The sequence below is a fragment of the Ictidomys tridecemlineatus genome, chromosome 11, assembly GCF_052094955.1.
Source record: "Ictidomys tridecemlineatus isolate mIctTri1 chromosome 11, mIctTri1.hap1, whole genome shotgun sequence".
Classification (NCBI taxonomy): Eukaryota; Metazoa; Chordata; class Mammalia; order Rodentia; family Sciuridae; genus Ictidomys; species Ictidomys tridecemlineatus.
The window spans coordinates 34,369,793-34,393,548 of record NC_135487.1 but is presented as its reverse complement, the minus strand read 5'-3'; the positions used below and the strand labels follow the sequence as shown (position 1 = coordinate 34,393,548).

The 23,756-nt window shown below is 46.7% G+C and overlaps 1 protein-coding gene and 1 long non-coding RNA gene across 3 annotated transcripts; one reads left to right on the top strand and one right to left on the bottom strand.

Moving 5' to 3' along the window:
* Nucleotides 1–152: 152 nt before the first annotated feature.
* LOC144368037 (uncharacterized) lies at nucleotides 153–13,314 on the bottom strand. Of its 2 annotated transcripts, none has more exons than XR_013427763.1 (2): nucleotides 12,919–13,314; nucleotides 153–9,382 (listed from the first exon to the last, which is right to left on the bottom strand). It is a non-coding gene; the product is annotated as an uncharacterized LOC144368037 (long non-coding RNA). The 2 variants fall into 2 exon arrangements; XR_013427762.1 differs by having other exon boundaries at nucleotides 153–6,372.
* Mob3c (MOB kinase activator 3C) lies at nucleotides 12,723–22,877 on the top strand. The gene is made up of 4 exons (XM_005317994.5): nucleotides 12,723–12,881; nucleotides 16,089–16,556; nucleotides 18,973–19,175; nucleotides 19,467–22,877. The coding sequence occupies exons 2-4, from the start codon at nucleotides 16,139–16,141 to the stop codon at nucleotides 19,494–19,496; spliced, it is 651 nt and encodes a 216-aa protein (XP_005318051.1). The 5' UTR covers nucleotides 12,723–12,881; nucleotides 16,089–16,138; the 3' UTR covers nucleotides 19,497–22,877.
* Nucleotides 22,878–23,756: the final 879 nt, after the last annotated feature.

The window sequence follows — 23,756 nt, the reverse complement described above, 5'->3', positions numbered from 1 at the left end:
TTGTAGGATTGTTTGCCTATTTCTCAGACTAATTGGTACTTGCTTGTTCTCCAGTTTAGAAATTGGATCCATACGTTGATTTTTTTGCATTCTCCACAATGTTGACCTTTGGTTCAGTCTGGAAGAAGATGTATTAATGCCCACTCCTCCAGTCATTTTTAAAATAAATTTATTTATTTTAATTAGGTATATATGACAACAGAATGCATTTTGTTTCATTGTACATAATTGCAGCACACTTTTCATTTCTCTGTACACAATATATGCCATCATACATGTACCTAGGGTAATAATGTTCATCACATTCCACCATCTTTCTTGCACCCCTCCCCTCCTCCCCTTTGCCCTTCAAAGTTTCTCCATTTTTCCCATGCCCCCCCCCAATTATGGATCAGCATCCACTATCAGAATATTTGGCCTTTGGTTTTTTGGGATTGGCTTACTTTGCTTAGCATGATATTCTCCAGCTCCATTCATTTACTTGCAAATGCCATAATTATATTCTCTTTTAATGCTGAGTAATATTCCATTGTGTATATATACAGTTTCTTTATCCATTTATCTATTGAAGGGCATCTTGGTTGCTTCCATAGTTTAGCTATTGTGAATTGAGCTTATCTAAACATTGATGTGGCTGTGTTACTATAGTGTGCTGATTTTTAAGTCCTTTAGGTATAGACTGAGGAGTGGGATAGTTGGGTCAAATGGTGGTTCCATTCCAAGTTTTCCAAAGAATCTCCATACTGCTTTCTATAGTGGTTGCATCAATTTGCAGTCCCACCAGCAATGTATAAGAATACCTTTTTCCCCCACATCCTCGCCAACACTTATTGTTGTTTGTATTCTTGATAACTGCCATTCTGACTGGCATGAGATAAAATCTTAGAGTAGTTTTGATTTGCATTTTACTAATTATTAGAGATATTGAACTTTTTTCATATATTTGTTGATTGATAATATATTTTCTTCTGAGAAGTGTCTGTTCAGTTCCTTAGCCCATTGATTGATTGGGTTGTTTGGTTTTTTGTTAAGTTTTTTGAGTTCTTTATATATCCTGGAGATTAGTGCTCTGATGTGCATGTGGTCCAGTCATTTTACATAACATTGATTGGGCAGTTATTCGTATTTATTGAGCACCTATTTTATGCTAAGCACTATTTAGGAAAATGGAGAATATAGAAATGAACAGGATAAATAAGGCTGCTGTTCTTGTATAGCTTATTTTCTTGTGGAAAAGACAAGTAAACCAATAAGATTATTTCAAATACTGGCAGTGCTAATGAAAATAAAATAATGTGAAAGACTGTGGGTGGAGGCAGTAACTTAATGATCAGGAGAGAGTGCCAGGTAAAAAGAATGGCAGGTACTAAGGCCTTGGAGCAGGGTTAGGTTAAGCATGCTTGTTTTAAAGGTTTGTCCCTGCCTTGAGGAGTCCTGCCCACAGTTCAGGCAAGACACTGGTGTGAGTAATTGTGATACAAGGCAAACTGACCACTGCTATCACAGAAGAGAGACAAGGAGGATTACAGAGCCCCACTGGGTACTGTAGAGGATACAGAGCTTGCCTGCCCAGGAAGTTCTTGTAGCTTAACAGGGAATAAAGTCTCAAACGATAGGTGTTTTATGCAAGAGATGGAAGGCTCTGTGAGCTCAGAGCTGCTCCGAAATATATACAGGTTAACAATAGCCACTAATATTTTCTGGGGACTTATCATGTGCTAAACTCTTTACCTGGATTTTCTCAATCCTACTACTAACCTATGAGGTTGGTAGGAACCTGCTGGATGGTGACATATACTGCCACTCTCCTCCTACCCTCTTGCCCTTCTCAAGCTCCAGCTCAGAAGAGGGAGACCTCCCAGCTACCTCTAACCCCTGCTCCAATAGCAAACTCAAGATTTAAGAAGACATATGTGGCAGTGGAACCAGTCCTGAGAATCTCTGCCAATTTTTCTGCTGATAATGAAAGAGCAAAGTCCATGCAATACATTTTTTCTGATTCCTCCAGACTTTACTTGGAAAGACATCATGTTCTAACTAGGGAGGTCTTTTCTGGTGTTCTGCGTTTTATGCTCATGGAGCACTTTGGACTTATCATTTCTTCTTCTGTAGCAGCTTAGTGGCACCATTTTTATCCCTGTTCTGCTGAACAAGAGACTGTGGACACAGAAAGGGAAGAGATGACTTGAAGGTTTCTGCCTGCATCAGGAACCAAGCTCAGAATAGAAATGATTGCCCATGCTCTGAGCCTAATGGTACCATTTGTAATGTCCACTAAGCAGGCTCATATCTCATGTCCATTTGAACAGGACTACTTCTGAGCTCTTCAGGTCTCAGGAACTGAAATGTCTATAAGGAAAAATTGGTTCCAAAAATTTTTAAAAAGCACTTGAGTCCTCCCAGGCTCTCCAGAGCATTCAGGACAAAGGCCCTTTGGATCAGCTCACAAGAGCTTCTGGATCTGCTTCCTGTTGACTTCTCCAAGCTCATCTCTTTCTGGGGCCCCAGCCACTCTTTAGCTTCAGCCACTCTAGATGACTGGCAGTTCCCTGATCACACTGTATTTTTTTCTACCTCCATTCTAATTTTCTAAAATATTGTTGCCTGCTTCAAATGCTCATTCCCCTCTCATCAAGTTAATTCTTTTTTTAAAAAAAAATATTTTTTAGTTATAGTTGGACCCAATACCTTTATTTTATTTATTTGTATGTGGTGCTAAGGATCAAACCCAGGTCCTCACACATGCTAGGCAACTCTGTACATTGAGCCACAACCCCAGCCCCAAGTTAATTCTTTTAATTTCTTTTTTTTAGTTGTTGATGGGCCTTCATTTTATTCATTTATTTATATGTGGTGCTGAGAATCAAACCCAGTGCCTCACACATGCTAGGCAAGCGCTCCACCACTGAACCACAGCCCTAGCCCTCAAGTTAATTGTCTTCCAATGTTCCACTAAAGCATCTCTGTCAGAATCTGTCCCCAAGCTCTACTCCCCCTACACTACCCTGACTTGACTAACATGCTCTCTGTACTTCCGCAGGATTTTGTGCTGAGCCTTTACAAGGCTGTCTTCCCCACTACATTGGTCACCCCTAGGAGATAAGGGTTGTTTCTTACTGGACATTATATTCCCAGTTTTCAGCATGAAATCTTGCATACAGAGATAAGATATCCTGTGGATCCTGAATGAATTCCTCTTGAGTTCCAAAACTCAAGTCACCTGAGTATACAAGCATCCCTTGCACAATAAGATCCAACCCTGCAAAATACATTGTGATTATGTTTCAGTCCCAGTCAGTGGCCATTTTTCTTGCTCTTACTATAGAGGCTACATATGGAAAACAAAGACAAAGGGCTATCAGAGGAAGCAGTCAGGTTCAGAGTTTGTAAGCAAAAAGACTGAAAGATTGAACTTTTTGAGCAAGATAGTTATTTTAAAATAGCAGTCTGGCATATTCAAGTTCTTGTCTTGGCTTACCAAGACTCAACATTAAAAGGGAACTTATAGACTGTCCAGTTACTGGTTTTCAAACTGCTTAAGGAAATTCCAAAAGTTCCTGAGAGTGTGGTCCTTAACCAACAGCTCAACCAGAGAATTAGTGTTTTATTTTCTGAGTTTCTTATGAACTGTCATTTGAAGAAACAATTTCCACGAAAAGACTGAAAAAAATCCCAATATAGTCTAACCTCCCCATACCACCCAACCTTCTCTACAGCATACCCAAGCCACTGAGCAACAGTCTGAAAACTTGCATGGACCAAGAGCTCTCTACTCTGCTAACTGACCTGTGCCATGGTGAAACAGCTCTGAATGGTGATAAGTTCTTTCCCACTCCAACTGAAGTCTAGCCTCTCCTCCCCACAACTGCAGCCTCTCAGAAAGTCTCCCCTCTTCCCTTAGCACTGCTTATGTGTGATATGTGAAGACAGCTCTCAAATTGCCTTGAAGTCTTCTCAGCAGATTTAACCATCTTCTATTTCCTCATATAACCCAAAACCCCAGCCCTTCACTCTAGCTCTGAACATACTCTAGCTCACCAGTGTCTGCCTCACAGTTGGGGCCTTAGTTGAGTCTGAGATGGCCTTGTGGGATGACCAGAGATGATTCAGGGTGGCATTCCCATGAGAGTTGGCATAGCGTACCACAAAGTCACTTTCCCACATTGCCACTCACTGAGGCTATCTCATTGACCACCCACCCTTTCCCCACACTGATCCCTATTCCCACCCTCAGTTGTCTTATATCAAATATGGTTTTTCCTGCCTGGAACTTTTGACTTTTGGGTCTCAGCACTTAGGTCTATTTCAATCTAGTTGGTTTTAGTCCAGTATTTGAATCACATCTTGCCTAGAATCTTGACTTTGTTCCTCCAAACCTATGTCCCTGCCAACGTATATGATTCTCACTTTTCCTTGGTCTTCTGCATCTGTCATGATAGTAATCGTAGGTAAGTGTTGTTCCCTCAAGCTCTTCACTTATTCTCCTCCCCGCAAAAAATCCTTGCCATTATTGCTGGGTCATACTTATCCAATGTGATCCCAGATCATTTCTATTATTAATCACACATTTGTAATGTCATGATTCTCTACCTTGAATTCTCGTTTGTTCAACCCATATTCATTCCCCCATTTTGACCTTGACTCTGGTCAAGAGGGAAGTACAAAGACATCTTACATTTTGACACTGATTTTGCAGCAGAGAGAGAAACAGCAAAGAAATGTTTTGCTGAGTCTTACTTGCTTTCTGACTCTCAACAGACTGATATGTTTGCTTCCACTAAGTTTCTTATCTTTGCAACAATTCCATAAGGATACTATTACTACCATTTTACAGATTAGGAGACAGCTTCATAGATGTTGAGTCATATCTCAATTAGAATCCTTGCTCTGCCTCTTGGCAGACAGCCTCTTGGCTGTCCAACCTTGGACAAGTTAATCACTCTGAGCCTTTGTGTTCTCATCTTAAATAAAAGTTAAGAAAGGATAAAACAATATACATGTAGAGTGCCTAGCACCATGCTTCATACATAATAAAAGTGCAAAATGGCAGCTGTTAGATTAAGTACTTGACCTTTTCAAGGTATACATCTCTACTTCTGGGACACAAATCTGCTTCTAATATAGTTCTCTACTTTTGGAACACATTTCTGTTCTGCTGTTTGTCTTGCATCATATTGCCATTTTTAGAAATTCTTTTCTAGTAATTTCAAAAAGCTTAAACAGCAATCATCATACCAATCTAGAGGGCAGGCATTGGGAATTTGGGAGTCTCAAGGCTGGATTCAGAAGTTGATGGGTAGGAAAAAGGAAGAGAAGGCTGGGTAAGCCCAGGCCAGATCATACAGGTTAGATTAAGCACTATTTATCAGTCTAATCACCAGCTGGCTAGGCCCAGCACCCACACACACGCAAGAGCAATGTGGGAGTGAGGAAATAAAAAGTAGACAGGTGGCAGCCCAGAGCTTAGAGGTTGACATCTGGGTCAGGAGCCAAGTAACACCCAGAGTTCTGAGCCAAGGCGCAAGCCTGTGTTATTGTTTGTGGATGGCTTATCTGAGATGAAGTTACTTCTGGTTACAAGTCTCTATTTGTTTATTTCCCCATCAGCTCATTAGACATAACTGTTTACAGGTTAGAGAGACCAAATCATCTAATTGACATCTTCCTGCCTGGTTGGACATCAGAAACACCTGAGGAACTTGTTGAAGCTGTTGATTCTTAGGCCTTGCCACCAAGATATGGATTCCATTGAATAGGAGTGGGTCCTGGGAAACTAATTTTCTTTCCTTTCTTTCTTTCTTTCTTTCCTTTCTAACACTCCAGGTAATTTTGAAGCTAAGCCTTTTTGGGGAATCCCTCCAATAAGTTAGTGATTCTATATTTCTTTTACAGCTAAGGAAAAAGCCCCCAAACCAGGTGAAGAGATGTCCCCAAGGTCACACAGGGTGTTGATACAGCATTCCTTCTCTTGGTTTCAAAATTTTCTTTGGACTTTGGTCCCAAGAAACCCAACCGGGAAATGTTTAGGGAAAAAAAAAAAAACAGTAATAATTAAAAAAAAAAAACAAACACCAAGGAATAACTGTCAGCCTCTAGGGAAGATTTCTGGGATGAATTATGTGTTCCCAGCAAGTCTTAGGTGAAGAACTCAAAGGGGGAAAAGAGGAAAACAGAGGCCTTTATAGACTCTCATGATCCAGATATTTTCCTTGTTTGATTTCAAGATATGAGACTTTCACAACCCCTGGAGCCAAATGCTGGATTTGCTGTAGCCCTGGCTTATCTGGGCCTGGCCCCACGGCTGTCCAGAGAACTGTGTGTTGCCTGTGCAAGCTGCAGCCTTCCATTCATCCTTTGTGCAGTTGTTCTCTCCTGTTGTGAGTGAGCAGAGAGAGATGATATATGGAGTTAGGCAGGCAGCAGTGGAGGGAGTAAAGGGATTGATGGGAACTCAGCTACAGTCTCTTTGGGAGACTTACACCCCATTGAAGCTGGGATTGATTGGCTGGAAATTTTTTTGCCTTTCTCAGTTGTCTCAAAGCCAGCAGCCTGCAGTGTGTCCTCTGGGCGCCCCTGTGGAGAGGGGATGCTCTCAAGGTCAGGGAAGCTCAGTGGTGGTCTACCTCAGGCCTTCTTCCCAGGAGGCAAGCAACTCTCAGATAGCCTTCAGTTTCTTGAACCCTTTTCTCCTCTCTATACTTGGCACCCTTCCTATCTCTCTCTTTTTCTACCCATGACTCACACTAAATGACTTTTTCCCTTGGTTGCCATCTATAGAATGTATGGAATATGACCTGCCCAAGCATTTGCAAGGGTATCAAAAGAGGCTGGAAATCTTGATGGTGTCAAGTTTACAGAGGATGGTGCATGTTCTTAATGCTATTAATTGCTTTAACATGGATCCAGACACAAACACCTGCATTATCTACACTCTCAGAACATCTTTAGAAAAGTATGTCTATCTCCCTTCCCCAAACTGATTTGTTCTGCTTTCTCTAACTCACTGGAGATAGTTCTTTAAATGGTTTATTTGCTAACTAAGCATTCAGGTGGTGGGAGCAGAAGGGCAAGCCCTGTTGAATGGAGGTAAGAGGACTGGGTTTGAGTCCCAGCTCTGTCATTGTGGATTGTGCCTCTTAGCCAAATCATTTCACCTTTTGGAGTCAATATTCACCTCCCCAAGTTGTGGAAGAACTCAAAAAAGGACCAGAGTTAGGGAAAGCACTCTAAGCCAGAAAGTTCTTACAACTGTCAATTGTTGCTATGGAGTTCCATGGAAGGAGATAAAATAAATACAACCCCATTTTTAAGGGTTTGAGATAGAAAGGGGGAAACAAAATCTCCATGGGCTTAACCAAGTAATGCATCTGCAAAGCACTGAGAACTTTCTGTGTCACTGGCTCCCCCCTGAGGAGGGCTGGTTCCAGGCAGTTGGAGTCACTCCCAGAAGAGAAGAGCACACCATTAGTCCACTCAGCATTGGGCAAAGCAGAGCTCCTCCAATCACTTCTTGAAAAGGCCCCAAATACAGTCCTATGACAAGCTGGATGACAGCTGCAGGGAGTCACGGGTTGTAGTTGTGTGGAATCCAGACTCCTTGGGGCACAGCATGCTTCTCCATCAGGAAGTCAGCCCCACCCTTGCCTGCAGGCTGTCTGTAGGCAGCAGACACAACTTCTCATCTCCCAAAACTGAAACCTGGAGAGGACTCAGAGAGCACTGCAAGGCAGGGTTTGGGATCTCATACTAATATGTTCAATCCCGGCTCCCCACTTGGTGGAACTGTCTCTCTTTCCTGCCCCTCCATCCCTGAAGGTACTAGTTTAAAGCTCTCAAAAAACAGCTTCCTTCTGTTCTTCCCAGGGTTACTGAGAGGAAGAAATGATAATATATATCTCATCATAGGTATATAGAAGTTTCCGTGAATGGTTTTATTTTATGATTTAGCACTGGGCCAATCCCTATTTCTCCCTGTGCCTCAGTTTCCCCTTTACTTCAAAGAGTTTAAGTGATATCTAAGAACCCTTCCCCTTTAAAACTCACCTCCTCCCTGCTCTGTCACTCACTAATGATCCTCTGCAGCCTTAGTCTTCTGAGCTAGGAAGTGAGACACCTGGACCAGGGGAAGCACCTTCGAAGACTGAGGCCTCTGTCATCACCCACATAACCTGGCCCAGATACAGTGCCTAACACCTAACAGGCCCTCAGAAAACACCTGTCAAATGAATGACAATGCTCTCTCTCTAAGAGGTTAAAACTATATTAATTTCCTACTCTTATTACCAAAAGACATCACCCCAGCCCTCTGGGGACTATAAAATCACCCCCATCTCCACTGGTGACTCGGAGACAAGTGTTACTGAACATACTTGGAGGAAGAAAGTGCCACAGAGTCTGGGGAAATCTGAGGAAGCATCCTGTAGAAGGGCTTTGATCTGGATACTCTAGGCAGGTAGCCCCAAAGGCTGAATATGAGAAACCACAACAGCAGAGAAGAAGGTAGGGTGGGACAGAACTTTCTGTACAGCCTTTGTGGTAGGTTCTGTGGAAGGCTAAGTCTGGGACACTGGTGAAATCCACTCCCCAAGTATCACCTCCACTCCTAGGGTCCCCCTCTACTGGGAACAAACCAAGTAATTGGAGGGACTAATCATCTACCAGGACCATACTGAAGGTCAGGTCTGGGGGAGCATGAAATTGCCTTTACACAAACCGGGCTTCTGATACAACCTCCAAAAATCTCCTTCTGAAGATGGAGGACCTTAAACCTGGTCAGCTGGGGGCAATGCCTTCAATTCAAATGATGGACAAGATGCTGAGAGAGTCCAGAGAATCTTGAAGCAGTTCTTGGAGGCAAGGGGGCCCTCCTACACATCAGAAGGACTGAGTCCCTGAACACCTTGTCACAGGGTTGCTTGCACACTTCCCTCCCGAGAAAGAGCACAAGCATCCAGGCTGCATGGTTGGACAATTCTGATGAGCCAGAATTGTCTCTTCATGTTGTCTGGGTCTCTGCCCCCAGGAGCCTAGAATAAACTCAGTTCCTACTCTACAAAAACACCTGCTGGGTGCTTGAAGGCAGCATCCCTGAAACAAAACAGCCACTGCCTTCTGCTGTTTACAAGGGCTATCATACCCCATCTCTTCTATGGAGCAGATGTTATTTCTGTTTTAGAGAAGAGGAAATAGGCTCAGAGAACAAGTGCCTTGTCTAAGGTTACACTAAATTTTAATGTACATCTTTGTCAACCCTGTCTTCCCCCGCTATATTCCCTTGAACCTTGTCTTCTTCACACCAAAGAGAGTCTCACTTCAATTTCTCTTACTGCCTTGCTGTCTCCTCAAAGGGCCAGGATAGGAGATCCAAGATGAAAGATCCTTCCTATGGGCAGAAAAGGGCAGAAGCTGAAATAGAAACTCTTAAATGCAAGTGAGGAGAGGGCAGACCTAAAAGTTATAGTAGATGTGATGTACCTGGTGAAGGTGCACTGGAGGTATAGTAGCTCATTCTGGGAAGGGGATGGGGATGGAGAACCTTTCTTGGCATGGGAGGGGCCATGGAGTCCCCAAAAGAGACCAATGTATCCAAGGAGTCACTGGGTGCAGGTCCAGATGGGCAAGGGGCCAGAAGTTTTTTAGGTTTTGATATTAGGCTGGAAGATGTTTTTGTGGTGCAGATGTGGAAATTGAGGGCCAATGCAGGACAGGGGCTTTCTCAGAAAAACATTAGAGCAGTGGGAGACCCAGGACAGCAGTCCAGATCTCATGACCCTTGGATACCACCATGCTGTCACTTGGAGCCACTGGCAGGGAGGTATGTGCCAAGATTCTGCAGTGGAAGAGAGTATATACTCTCCTAGGTCCTCATTGGCTCCTATCAAGCTGCTAAGATGGGCCTTATTTGAGCTTTCTGAAGCCATTTACACTCAGGACACAGTAGCAGGGAAGAGTGCCTCTCTTGTGGGTGTGCAGTACATGCCTCAAAGAAGGCAAGACTAACCCAAGATCACACAGTGAATACATGGTAAAGCCAGGATCTCCAAGATCTGGGCCTTCTCAGCTCCAACAGGCCTCCTGGGAGAGCACACAGTCTCTTTAGCCCAAACTGAGAGCAACAGAAAGGGGGCAGGTGTTTGAAGGATCTGGGCTATCTCTGACCCCAATCCTACCTGCCTCCCTTCCCACACACACCCAGAACTGTGCAGATGAATTTGAAACTTCTGAAGTTCCTTCTAAATGGGTCACGTATTTCCCACAGTGTGAGATTCTGTGCTTTTCACTCTTCACCAAATTCCTGCCCATCCTATAAAACCCAACTCAGAGGCACAGAAAATTACCATGTACGAAGCCACAAAGGAAGTCACATCAAATTCCAAAGGATCTCACAGACCATGATCTCTGACCACAATGCAATATAAGTAGAAGTCAACAAGAAAAACATAAACCTCTCGTAGGGTGAGAAACTAAAAACACACTTCTAAATCATCCAAGAGTTAGAGAGAGGAAATTACAATGAAATTTGTGAAATATTTAGAACTCAATGATAAGGAAAGCACAAGGAGTTTCTAAGTCATTTCCTCTGTGAAGTCAGCCCTGACCCCATGTTGACTCTCCAGATCTCCACCCTCCATCCAGTCCCGTGCCCAGGAAACTGACCCCTATTGGCTGTAGCAACAAGTTCCCTTGTCCTTGGCTTCTGGTGAGATTCCACTAATGAGGAACCTGGCCAGAGATGGGAGGGAGTGGGGGAGGGAAGTGAGGTCCCTTATTTTTCCCCAGTCCTTCTCCATTTGATTGCTGTGGACTGATCATGCTCTTCCCCTGTAGGCCCCAATGCCTGTCAATGGCCCCCCACCCATATATCTTAATCCTACCCGTCCTGTGCATCTTCAGCTTAGGGATGATAGCTACCCACCACCTTTGCTAATCCTTTGGTATTACATATCCTCATGGTTCTCCCACTCCACAACTCTATCTATCAATAGTTCCTTTATTAAACTCATATTGAGAGCTCAAAATGCCCAGTATGCCCCACACGGCGGCGCATGCCTGTAATCTCAGTGGCTCAATAGGCTGAGGCAGGAGGATTGAGAGTTCAAAGCCAGCCTCAGCAAAAGCAAGGCACTAAGCAATTTCAGTGAGACCCTGTCTCTAAATAAAATATAAAATAGGGCTGAGGGTATGGCTCAGTGGTCAAGTGCCCCTAAGTTCAATCTCCAGTACCCCTCCAAAAAAATGCCCAGTTAGGGTGTTCTGCATCTTTCCTTTAGACATCCCCATTCTTACCAAGAATTCAGCCATCAGTGCTCAACCATATTCTCACTTCTGGATGACCTGTGTTATCTGTGGATGTGTTTTCCCCTTGCTGACCTGTCGGCACCTGAAGTCAGTAACTGGATAAACGTCATCATCCAATCCCCTGATCTCTGTGCACAATCATGCTCAATAAAAGGTATTGGTTAGGATACTAAATAAAGGAGTAGATTTGAGTTCCCTCCATAGGTAAGTGTTTGCTTATTGGGGACTTGGGGCACAATAAGGCCCAGACACAAAAATATAGAGAACTTCAGACAGAGAAAAAGGGGTGCTCAATAACAGAATGGATCCTCAGTTCTAAGCTGGAACTCCCACTCTCCAGTACTGGGGATTGAGTACAAGGCCTCAACATATACTTGGCAAGCTCTCTACCATTGACCTACACCCCTAGCCCTCAAATCCCTAAGGATCTGGGGTTTCCATGCCATTGATTAAGCAGGTCCAGACCTAAGAGGAGCCCACTGGGACATCTGTGCCATGGTATGTGCCCATCTGTGGCCTCCAGCTCTCTTCTACTTGTACCTGTTCATCTCCCACTTTCCTCCAGAGTGACTTCTACAGCCCAACTATCTGCCTTGGCCCTCCTGGCATGGAAGATCTCCAATCTTCCTTCCCATCCCAAACAGAGCCAGATGACTTGTTCCTGGACCTGGATCACAGCATAATTGAACACAGATGTGAGATACTTATGTCTCCAAGAGAGAATCCATGTAGAGGAGTAGGCAGAGCAGATCAGGTCTGGAAGGATTTGGATTTGGTTGGAAGGAAGGAAGGAGCAAAAGAAGGTATTCCAAAGAGGAAACAGGTATAACAAAGATCTGGAGATGGGAAATGGGTGACTTTAGGTGAGGAGTGAGAATCAGTCCAGCCAGAGGAAGCCACCCTATACCCCATGACCTGAAGGGAAAGGTGAAGTCTGTTGATTTGAGCACTAGTTGGGGGTCAGTCCACTCAGGAGTGAGATGTTCACTTCATGGTTCCCAAGACAGACGACATTCATTCATTCATTCATTCATTCATTCATTCATTCATTCATTCACTGAAGTGGATTTTCAGCGCCTGCTCCCTGTGGATAGGGCAGACAGGATCTCTTATTGAGTTCAGGGACAAGTGAGGCACCAAAGATTCCAGGAAGGCAAGGAAACCACCATTTATCTAGCAGCCCTTTTGTTTGCTCCAAAAAGAAGCTGGACATGTCCACATTACAGTTTAAAGGGCCAAGAAGACCCCCAGAGGACCGACCCCTCAGTTAGTGCCTCGCTCAGCGGGAAGCTGGGAGCCTGATATGGACTTTCCGGAAAAGCGCAAGTGAAGTATTGTGTATTGGGGTGGGGGAGTCCCTGTCCCCGCCCCTCCCCGCCCCGTGGCCGCGGCGTGGCTGGGCCCGGGGCGGAGCTGGCGTCGCCCTGCGGGCAGGAGGTCGGCCGGCCGCAGCGGAGCAGGGCAGGCAGGCAGGCAGGCGAGGGGAGCTGCCGAGCAGGAGGACCCACAGGAGGGCGACCCAGCGCGCTGGCATGTGACCGCAGCCCAAGGAAGATTCGAGCTCTCCCGTCGTGGCGGACCCCGTGAGTGAGCGCCCGCGCCCCAGGGTCCCTGCCTTACTTCCACTTTCATTTCTTCCTCGGTCCCGGCATGGCACGGTCCGGAGAAGACTCTGGCCTAAAAGCCGGGTGACCACAGTCAACTCGAGGCCGAAGACTCAGAGTTAGCGAAAGTCCGGGTTGGGGGTGGCGGTGGTTGAGGGGGGCGTGTCCTCGGGAGCGGAAATGTCAGGCTGGCTCCTCTGGGTCCCACAACCTGCTTGCCCTGACAGCTGGTGAGAGGGGAGAGGTTCTTAGAAGATCCAGGGGAGACTGGGGTGGGCAGGCTGGCCGAGCACTGCCAGGAGAGTGTGGAGAATTCGACTCTACTTTCTCTTGGATATCTGTCCTGCAGGGGGCCCCCGTGCTGGATTCTTAATTCACTCTGGAACTATCCTTTGACTGAGTTCCCTGGCCAGGTCCAAGGAGGGGTGGGTGTGGCCCCGGCAGGGGACTAAATGTCAGAAAACAGGCAGGGTCACCCTGTGGTCTTTATTTGGGAGTCCAGATGCACAGCTAGGAGTGAGCAAGCCACTGGCCATTTGCCCAACATTAGGAAATAGCGACTAAGAGGGGGAATGGGTAGTGGTTCAGGGAGAGCAGGGTGGAGAGTAAAGACCCATAAGGGTCCTGGATAAAAGGTTACCTGTCCTGCACTGACTCTCAGCTTACATTTTCCTAGTAAAAGTCCAAGGCCTTGAAATTCTACAGCAGGTAAATGGGACTTTAGCTTCCTGGTCAAGACAACCAAGTTGCCAAGGGTATTGTCAGTGTGTTGTGGGGGAAAGAAGTAGGTTGGTCTGATTAGTGGGGAAGATGTTGCCCCTCTCCCTTCACCCCCCCTCTCTGTCCTTATCTCCACCAGGCCAGTGACCAGCCAGTGCAGGAAAATGGTCTTTTGCTCCTTGTCATGGGCTGAATCCCTCTTTATCCCAATTCCCAGTTCTGCCTATAACTTGTTATGTGAATGCAGTGTCCTCAAGTCTCTTTTCTGGACCTCAGTTTCCCTAGCTTTACAAGTGGGTTGGGCCAGTTGACTTCTCAGGGCTATTTTAATACTAAAACTCCCTTAAAAACTGAGCACCAGTTTTGTGCCAGCCCCTGAATTAGGCTAGGCATGGAGAGGAGAGAGAATGGCCAAAGAGACATCTCCATACAAAGAGGAGATCAAGCTCTGTAGAGGAGGCTGCAGGAGGAGGTGGCATTCAACTTGGTGGAGTATGGTCAGGCAGGGTACAGCTGGAGAAAACACACAGACGGGAGAATGGGAGGTGTGTTCAGACATCAGGAAGAAGCAAAGTAGTTTGTGTAGGGAAGCGGAAGGTGGGGCTAGGGAGGTAGGGTATGGAGTTGAATGCCAGGATGTCTATAACTCTCAGTAAAAGGGGCCATGTAAAAGCAGAGCACCCAGGAACCTCCGCCTAATGGCAGTGTGTGTGAGTGATTCTGGAAGCACCTACCCCAAACAGAGTTTGAAACGGAGATGAAAACTAAAGCCTAGATACCTCCTCTTCTTTGCTTCAGGAAGCTCAGGTGCTGGATCAGGGATGTAGTTCAGTGGTAGAATGCTGCCCAGCATGTGCAAGGATCTGTATTCATTTCCTAGTACCTCAAAACGAGATGAGAAAAGAAGCTCAGGTCCTGGCACTTCTTCAGGAAGAAATTAATGGGTCATGATGGATGAGAGGAACTTCCACATGTTCAAGGTTTTTTTCCAGAGGGCAAGATCCTGCTGGGAGGCCTCTCCAAACTGCCTGTAGTAACCATCCTGGCCTGCCTATTATGGGTATAAGGAAGGACCCTTGTTCCAACATCTCCTCCATTAGTCTGATTTGTTGCCCATATGTGGCATGCCTTTAGCTACAAACAGTTGTCACCTTGTTCCCACCCTCCCTTCCTCAGTTTTGTCCCAACAATGACCAGATATGTGAGAAAGGAAAATGCTCCAATGTCATTCAGTCACTCTGAAGTCAAGACCAGGCTTTGTCTTTGACTGTATTCAAGCTTCATTGTGGGCCTAGAGTTAGGGCTCAGACTGATCAGGGTCAAGGCCAAGTCAGAGTTCAGCCTGGAGCCCAAGCTCACTGCTTAGCTTATACTCGGCCTTAGTGCTAAGTCTGGGGCCAGGGTCAGTGCTCAGTTTGTGGCTAAGTTCCAGTCTCAGCAGGTTTCTCGGTCTGCATTTCCTAATAGCTCACACACTCACAGGGGAGATGAGATGATGCCCTCAGATGCTCAAAAATCTGGCTGTATCATAGTGACACAGGAATTGAATGGTTTAAATCTATGGTGCTACAGGTGTCACCGAGCAATCCAGTGGTGAACTCAGCACTCCTGCTTTTTTGTCTGGGGCTGATTGCTGCCTCTCTCCCAAGTCTGTTCTGTGTCTGGGATACTTCAATTGTAGGGGGCAATGGAAAAAAGCATTGCATGTCTGAGTTCTAGATGGGCCTAGCCGGGTAAATCTGACTGCACTATCCTACCCTCCAGTGTCAGGTGCACAATAGATGTGGTAGAAATGTTTATAGTGTTTCAGATGCAGGGGGAAGGCCCGAGACGCTTGATCAGGAGGAGGCTGGCCTGAAAGGAAGAACCTGCAGCCATTGTCAGAGGAAGCAGTGCTTTTATAGGCTGGCCACCCTCCCCCTCTTCCAGTGCCTGTGGCCACACTCAGCGGCCACCCAGATGGCCACGTAAGGGCCCTTTCCTCTTTCAGAGTAAAGAAAAAGGAAAGGACATTTTTGGTAGAAAAGTCCCTCCTGCTCCCTGGGAATCCCCGGTGGCCGGATAAACTATCCCAGAGGAAGTGGAGGCCAGGGCCCTCCCTCTCCCCACAGCACAATGCAGCTAAGCTCTCCCACATTAAACAGGTGGGGCTCCCAGAGGTCAGTCATCTCTTCCAGGCCCCTGTCTCCTGTTGAGCCTGCAGTAGTCTCTATCTTTGGAGCCCAGACCCAGCCCACTATGAGATGCAGAGGAAACAAAACAAGATAAGAGGTGCATGTGGGTACTAGAAGGAGAACTAAGGTAGCCTGGAAAGGGGTGGGGCCCTAGGCCTGGAGGATGAGGATTTCCATTCCAGGTGGAGGGAGCAGATCTCAGGCTGAGAGGTGAGACCCAAATGTTGTGTTGAGAAGTCAGAGCCCATTTGATAAGGCCCTGACCACCCGCCCCTGCCCTTGTGCTTGGCAGAGCATCCTCAGATCCCTGCCCCTGGACACCTGGCCCTACCAAGCCTAGCCATGGCTCTCTGCCTGAAGCAGGTGTTTGCCAAGGACAAGACGTTCCGGCCGCGAAAGCGCTTTGAGCCAGGCACACAGCGCTTCGAGCTTTATAAGAAGGCACAGGCATCACTCAAGTCGGGCCTGGACCTGCGCAGTGTGGTGAGGCTGCCACCTGGCGAGAACATCGATGACTGGATCGCTGTGCACGTGGTGGACTTCTTCAACCGCATCAACCTCATCTATGGCACCATGGCTGAGCGCTGCAGTGAGTCCAGCTGCCCGGTCATGGCCGGCGGGCCCCGATACGAATACCGCTGGCAGGACGAGCGCCAGTACCGGCGGCCGGCCAAGCTCTCCGCGCCACGCTATATGGCATTACTCATGGACTGGATCGAGGGCCTCATCAATGATGAGGATGTCTTTCCCACGCGTGTTGGTGAGCATCACCTGGTTGGAGGGTCAGCAGGGCCTGGAAGGGAGGGAGCCCCCAGGAGCCCAATCCATAGCTGAGGCATTTAGTTTGATATAGCAACTCTGAAGGGTAGGTTACTTTCATTCTGTTATCATACAAGAAGAGATTGAGACAAGGGCAAGTATCTTGCTCAAGTCAGCTATTTAACTAGGACTATCTGATTCCCTTTGGAGACTCTTGACCCAAGCATGAGTGCCCCACCAGAGACCATTCCAGCAAGAGCATGATTCTTAGAACCTTCCAGAACAGGTGCCCCCAAGTTATTTGTAACAGGTTTGCCTTCTTGGGCTGATCTTACTCCATCCTCTGGGAGTTCCCTCTGATTCCTGGCCCCAGGAAAGAGAAGAGATTGGAACTTGGATGAACCTAGATGATATCTTTAATGTGGACCAAGGCTCTGAGGGCAGAATTTTCCCTTGTGAGGTATTTTCTTATCTCAACTGTGCAGCCTGGGCGGTGAGGGTGGGGAGGGGAGATGAGTGATGTCACCCTGGCCCTGCTTCCTCACCCAGGGGCTGAGCAGGCATGACAGTGTGTGCATCACAGCAGCCCCACCTGTATTCTGGGCTCCCGCTCCCACCCAGCCTCATGCTCATTTCTATTAAGGCTATAAGACTCAGAGATGGGTGTGGCAGGGTGGTCAGGCCCAGAGGGGAGAAGTCTGAATGCTGAGGAAAGCCTGGCACTGAGTCACAATTCAATGCCCACAGCTCCTCCCCAGCCAGTGGCTGCATTTCCTGTACTATCATGCCCAACAATAGTACCTTCATTTTACATAGGAGGAAACTGAGGCCAAGAAGGAAAGTGCACTGAATTAAGAAAGAGTCAGAACCAGAGTTCATGTCTTGTGTTATAAGACCAGGACCCAATGTCTTGATGGGAAGGATAAGTGTGAGGGGCCTGGGCTGGACCTGGAAGGCTTAATCCCACCAAGAGCAATGAGGGAGAAAGGGGCCTGTGGGGCTGGATGAGCCAGGTATGGACCTGAATCTGAGCTCTGTTCCCTTCTAGCTTTATACCCTTGGGCTTGTGAGATATCCATACCCCCAGATATCCATACCTTTAACCCTGGATGACTCTGCCACAGTGGAGAAGAGGACATAAACCACAAGACCTCTGCCCTGAGCATAAGGGAGCATAGGGGGCTGTGCACAAACTACCTTTTCCACAGGTCCAAGGGCAAGGTCTTTATTATTTACTTCTGAGGTTTGCTGCCATGTAGTATAAAGAGGGCTTGAATCCTGCCTCCAGTCTGTACTAATTAATAATTATGTGGCAATGGGCAAGTGACTTAATCTTTAAGCACCACCTCCATTTTATCATATCTAGAATGGTTATCAGACCCATCAGCCAAACTGTAAGGATTTAGAGGCCAGAGGTTCAAAAGACCCAGCTTAGGGGCAGGCTCACAGATAGATAGAAGGTTCTTTGTGCTATTGCATATTTGAAAAAATGAGGAATATATGAACTGGTTCTAGTAATTAGTAATTTTAATCATTGGGAGTCTGGGACTTGCTGTGTGAATGTTGAAAAGAGGAGGGATTCAAGATGAGGCAGTAGAGAGAGGTCAGGATCAGATCATGAAAGACCTTGTGCAATACCATGCTGGGAAGTTAGGACTTAGTCCTGAAGGCACAAGAATTTAAAAACAGACCCCAAACTTTTTTTAAAAAATATTTTTTTAGTTTTAGGTGGATACAGTATCTTTATTTTATTTTGGTGTGGTATTGAGGATCGAACCCATTGCCTCACAGGTGCTAGGCAAGCACTCTACCTCTTGAGCCACAATCCCAGCCCTGCAGACCCAAATCACCCCTCCTTGGAATTATATACAAGGGTGTGATGTGAGCATCCCTGCAGATACACACCTTGCTGGGGAGAGTTTGAGCCATAACTTTCATCATGATCTGAGAAGGGTTGATCAGTCACCAGCAACAAAGTTGCAAAGCCCTGCTTTAGAGGATGGGAAAACTTAGAAGCTGATTTACATTTCAGCAGCAGGGAGGCACAGTCAGATTTGTGCTTCATTAAAAAATAAACTATGGGAGAGGCTAGGGATAGAGCTGAGTGGCAGAGCACTTGTCTGGAATGGCCTAGCATGCAGAAGGTCCTGGATTCAGTCCCCAGCACTGGGGGGGGGGGGGGGGGACGGGGGGACATGGGAGATGACAAAACATGTCTGTCTGTCTGACTATCTCTGGCTCACGCTCCCCATCCTCCTCTCTCTTTTTCTCTCTCTCCAGGACAAATGTGCTGAGATATGTACTGGGGAGAAAAAAAAAAAAAAAACAGCAAAAGCTGTCTGTGTGGGGAGGGGAGGGTTGGCAAAATTTTGTCAGTAGGATGTTGATCCCTCTTTCTGTCCCTCTCTGGCCTCTAGGAGTTCCCTTCCCCAAGAACTTCCAGCAGGTCTGTACCAAGATCCTGACCCGCCTCTTCCGAGTCTTTGTCCATGTCTATATCCACCACTTCGACAGCATCCTCAGCATGGGGGCGGAAGCACACGTCAACACCTGCTACAAGCACTTCTACTACTTCATTCGAGAGTTCAGCCTGGTAGACCAGCGGGAGCTGGAGCCACTGGTGAGGCCAAAGCTCCATTGCCTCCCCTGCCAAGGCTAGCTTTTGGGAGTTTTCAAATCCAAAGGCTGCCTACTATACAGAATTCAAATAACCAAGTGAATATGTTAGGGAAAGCAATTCGCTCGACAGTGGATTCCATGCTACAGTGAATCCAGTCTGCAGGCTACAGTTGGGGTCCAGGGTGGGAGGGGCCAGGCTCAAACAGAAGAATGGTTGGGTCCTATGGTTTGGGAAGTGGCTATCAGGCAAGATGAGCTCAGACTGACCCCTCCTCACCTTGTGTCTCTACAGAGGGAAATGACAGAGCGGATTTGTCACTGAGCCTAGTCCTGGACATTGTTGCTCATCAGATGGACCATCTGCATACAGCGTGGCTGGGGGAGGGCATCCTTGGGAGTCTGATGTTAGAGGAATCTGAAGGCCCTAGGAGCCCTCCACATACCCAATACGTGTGAACTTCTGGTTCTCAGAAGTCTGCCCTCATGTCCTCCTGGCTGCTTGTGCATAGAGAAGGGAGGGCTTCAAGTGGGCAAATGTAAAGAAAGGAGAAGTCAAACCCCCTGGCATGAAGTCTGGGAGAAGGGTGGGCTATCCAGTTACTTCTCTGAACTTTTCATAGTGGTTCCTATTTGGGGAATGTGGATGTGACTGTGGCTGAGGTGACAGCAAGAGAGTAAGTGGCCTCTGTGTAAGTTGGAACACAGATGCCAGTGTGAGTGTGTGTGTGTGATCTTGACTATGGGATGCCTATCTGTGAGAGATAGGCCCTCCCTGGCACATAGTAGGCTCTCCATAGATGTTGGGTGAATGGAGAGATGGATGAAGAGTTTGGGACCATTAGACCATGACCACTGTAGGGTCTTGACAAGTTGTTATCCCCTCTCAGGGTATCTGACCATGTGTACAAGTGTAGATGTACTTTTATGGTGGAAACTTCCAGGCTACCATCTTCCATTAGCATGAATCCTGGGGACCTGGGTGGAGATTGGAAGGGGGAAGCTTAGCCTGAGTTCCTTAATCCCCTGGCCCACCACAGATGTGGGTTCTGATTTGCTCGGTCAGGGATGCCCATGTTTCCAGAAAGCCCTGATAATAGAGTGCCTCTTGGGGTTTGGGAATGATCCCTAATGTTCACAAAGGTCCCCTGGCTTTTAAACCAGGAATCCTGGACTCCATTCTAGCTCCCAGAATATACAAAACTGACTCTTAGGATCTGAAATCCAGCACAAAATAATCCTCCAGTCCAAGGATCCAGTGGATTTGAACTGAGAAATCTGAAGTCCTCTCTCCCATCCCAGGACACTGAGAATCTTATAGCTGATGGAGAGACGCCATCCTGAAAGTACCTGCCTCCTTCCCACCTATTCCTGAGACATTCCAAATGATTGGATCTCCAAGCACAGCCATCCACAGAGAGACTAGGATGTTCATTTACTGCTCAATAACTTCTTGCCCAGCCCTGTGCCCACACAACACAGGTGGGGAAACTAAGGCAGGAACAGGATTCTGCCCTCCCAAAGCCTCTATACTGGGAGGCCAGGATGGAATACCAGAGGGACCTGAGAATAATCCAGTCTGTCTCTCATTGTACAAAGGAGAATACTAAAGCTGGGAGAAGAAGGGAAAACTGTCTTTCATGGACTTGGATTAAAGACCAGGGGCTTGCCTCCAAAATGAGGACCTGATTGTTAAACAGAAATGCACATGGAAAAAGGGTTTTACAAACCCTCTTCAGGACACAGCTGTTCCTGCTCTGAGCAAGAATTTCTAGCCAGAGAGCCCCACCACCCCTTGGGTTGGCTGGGTTGCCTGCTGAGCCAAGCCTCCAAAATTATGCCCTTCTTGACAGCCTAGAACTGTCTGCCCAATGGGGAAACAGATGGGGCTCTTGGGGCCAGCCATCTGGGCCTGGGATTTCTGCCTTTGCTGCCTCCAGAGAAGTTCCCAAGGGAAACATGCTGGCCTGGCAGCTTTGTCTGCGGCTCTGGAGTGAGGGTAGTAGGAGCTTCCCCCAGAGTGGACTGCAGCTTGCACGGTGGATTCTAGACTATGGCAAGGGCTGATGGCATGGGGGTCAGGGGGAGGGAAATCTATTTTTGTGAAATAGAAGGGAGACTTTATTGTTGTTATTTTTGGTAAAGTAAAAGAGGCCAACTAAAGCATCCACTTGTGGGAAGCTGTGGTCTGGGTGCCACATGGCTCTTGGCAGACCATGGAATGTGCCATGCCAGAATGAGGCTGGAAGGGCTTTTTGCCCTCATAACATGGGCCATGTAGTGGGCTGGCTGGTATGATCATGTCTGTTCCAGCTCTCCAATCCTAAGGTTCTTCCATGTCTCTGAGAATTCTAGACCCTTGGGAAGCAGAGGACTGGCCCTTGCCTTTGGAGTACTCAAATCTGATGGTGAAATTTTCTTAGTTTTAGTTCAAGTTACCTGGCATTGGCTATAGTTAAGATCTCACCCCTTCTTATGGGGGTTAGGAGAACTAACAGATGAAGGGACAGTGGAAATAGAGTCCCAACCTTAATTATAGGAAAGGAAGCCATTTCAGAAGGAAGGTGTTTGTTGTTGGCTGGATCTCAAAGTGGTGGAGGTAGGACATGGGGCTAACTCCTGAGCTTATTCTCCAGAAGACATCTGAATCTCTTGGCTCAAGTCTTGTTATCCCACTGACCTTAACCCACAATCTTTCCAGATAGGAGTTGAAAAACAGCTTGGTACTTTTTGTTGTTGTTAACCATCTTATTTTTTTGGCTTGATTTTATCAAGTCAGCAAAGGCCCACCTAGAGCTCCCCTTCTACGTGCAACAGTGCCAGCCTGGCTTTGTCCAGAAGCTTGGAAGTAGAGACCTGGGTTCCAGTCCCATCCCCCACCAAAGTTCCTTATAAGTACTAACCCTCCTTTAGACCTGTATTCCTCGGCTATTTCACCATCAGAAGTAGGAGTGAAAGATCGATTGATCTCTAAGCACCTTCATTAGACAGTCTATGAATCCTTCATAATAATATTAATAATAATATCTAATGCTCGCTATGATTCAGGTACAGTTGTGAGTGCTTGACATATAATAGTTTTTTGAATCAAGTTTGTCTTTAGCTACCTGACTTCCCTTGCAGACTCCAATATCCCTTCATCCTTTCACTGCTCTAGAATCTGAAAGGCCTACATTCTTCTGTTCCTTCTTCTGGTGCTCCAGAGGAGGTCCTTAGTCCAGCATTCTAAGAGGGTGCTGTTTGCACAAATCCTATGTCAGATTGCTCACTACCTCCGCAATCATTGGACATACAGGCTGTTAGAAAGTCCATGCGCTGGGTTCATGGTCATTTTGAAATAGAGTGAAGATTTATCTCAGAACTGTGTGGCCCAAGGTTTGCACCATACATGGCCTGAGTGACTCTGGACCAACTGGCCATTAAGACAGCAGGAAGCCAACAAAAATTGCTTTGAGAGATTCAGAGAGGGATGCTTAGTGGAGAGATAAAGAAAGAAAGAAAGAACTGGGGCTTAGTGACTTGAGAAAAAAGCCTCTCCTCAGCAATAGGGCAAAACCTAGCAGAACAGAGACTTAAGAGAAGCAAAGCATTAGAGGTAGAGTAACAGGGGCTGGGGTTGTGGCTCAGCAGTAGAGTGCTCCCCTAGCATGCATGAGACCCTGGGTCTTATCCTCAGCACCACATAAAAATAAATAAGTAAAATAAAGGTGTTGTGTCCAACTACAACTAAAAATTTAAAAAACAAAAAAAGAGGTAAAGTAGCAGATTGGTTGGGAAGCCCAGGCTGGACTTTGTTTTCCTGTTGGCTCAAGATCCATAATCATCTTGGGAACAGGGAACAAGGGAGTTAGCCATCTTCTTCACCCTGGGACCCAACATCCCACTGTTGAGGATGCCCCACCAACCTTGGCTCCCATGAACACTACAGCCTCTTTTAAGTGCACTTCTGCCACTCTATGCAGGGAGCTGTTGAATATGTGGTGAAATGAACCCACAAACATGGCTGGAGTTCCAGCTGCCTTGGAGGAGGCCCCTTCCTCGAAGCCCCCCAGCACCCTCATCCAATATTAACTAAACTTGTTTGCCATGTTGGGGCATAGCAACTTTGAGAATATGGATCACAACATAGACCTGAGTGACTCTGGACCAACTGGCAATTAAGACAGTTAGGAGAACAGGCCAGCAAGACTCTTGAGGACTTAAAGTTTTAATGGTGGGCCTGAAAGGTGATGTGTGAGAGAGGCTGGGATACCCAGGAGCTTTCAGGTTAGACTGAGGGATTCTAGCAGGACCCAATACAGAAGCTTGGGAGAAGATTCTATGTCCCCTGTTTTCTCCTAGATTGGAAAATTTAGCAAAATCTTAATGTTCCCCACCTCCTTCCATCATTCAGGTGAGAAAACCTGCCCAAGAAGGGGAAAGGGAACAAATGTTGGGGTGGGGGACATGAATGATGGACGGTCCAAGAACTCTTTTTTTTTTTTTTTTGGTGGTGTTGGGGATTAAACCCAGGGCCTTGTGCATGCAAGGCAAGCGCTCTACCAACCAAACTATATCCCCAACCCCCAGGAAGCTCTTTCAGTAG

Excerpts from the sequence above, each read along its gene's own strand:
- Mob3c (XM_005317994.5), top strand. The coding sequence starts at position 16,139 with ATGGCTCTCTGCCTGAAGCAGGTGTTTGCCAAGGACAAGACGTTCCGG. Across the intron at positions 16,557-18,972 it reads TGTCTTTCCCACGCGTGTTG|GAGTTCCCTTCCCCAAGAAC; the intron begins GTGAGCATCACC and ends TCTGGCCTCTAG. Across the intron at positions 19,176-19,466 it reads AGCGGGAGCTGGAGCCACTG|AGGGAAATGACAGAGCGGAT; the intron begins GTGAGGCCAAAG and ends GTGTCTCTACAG.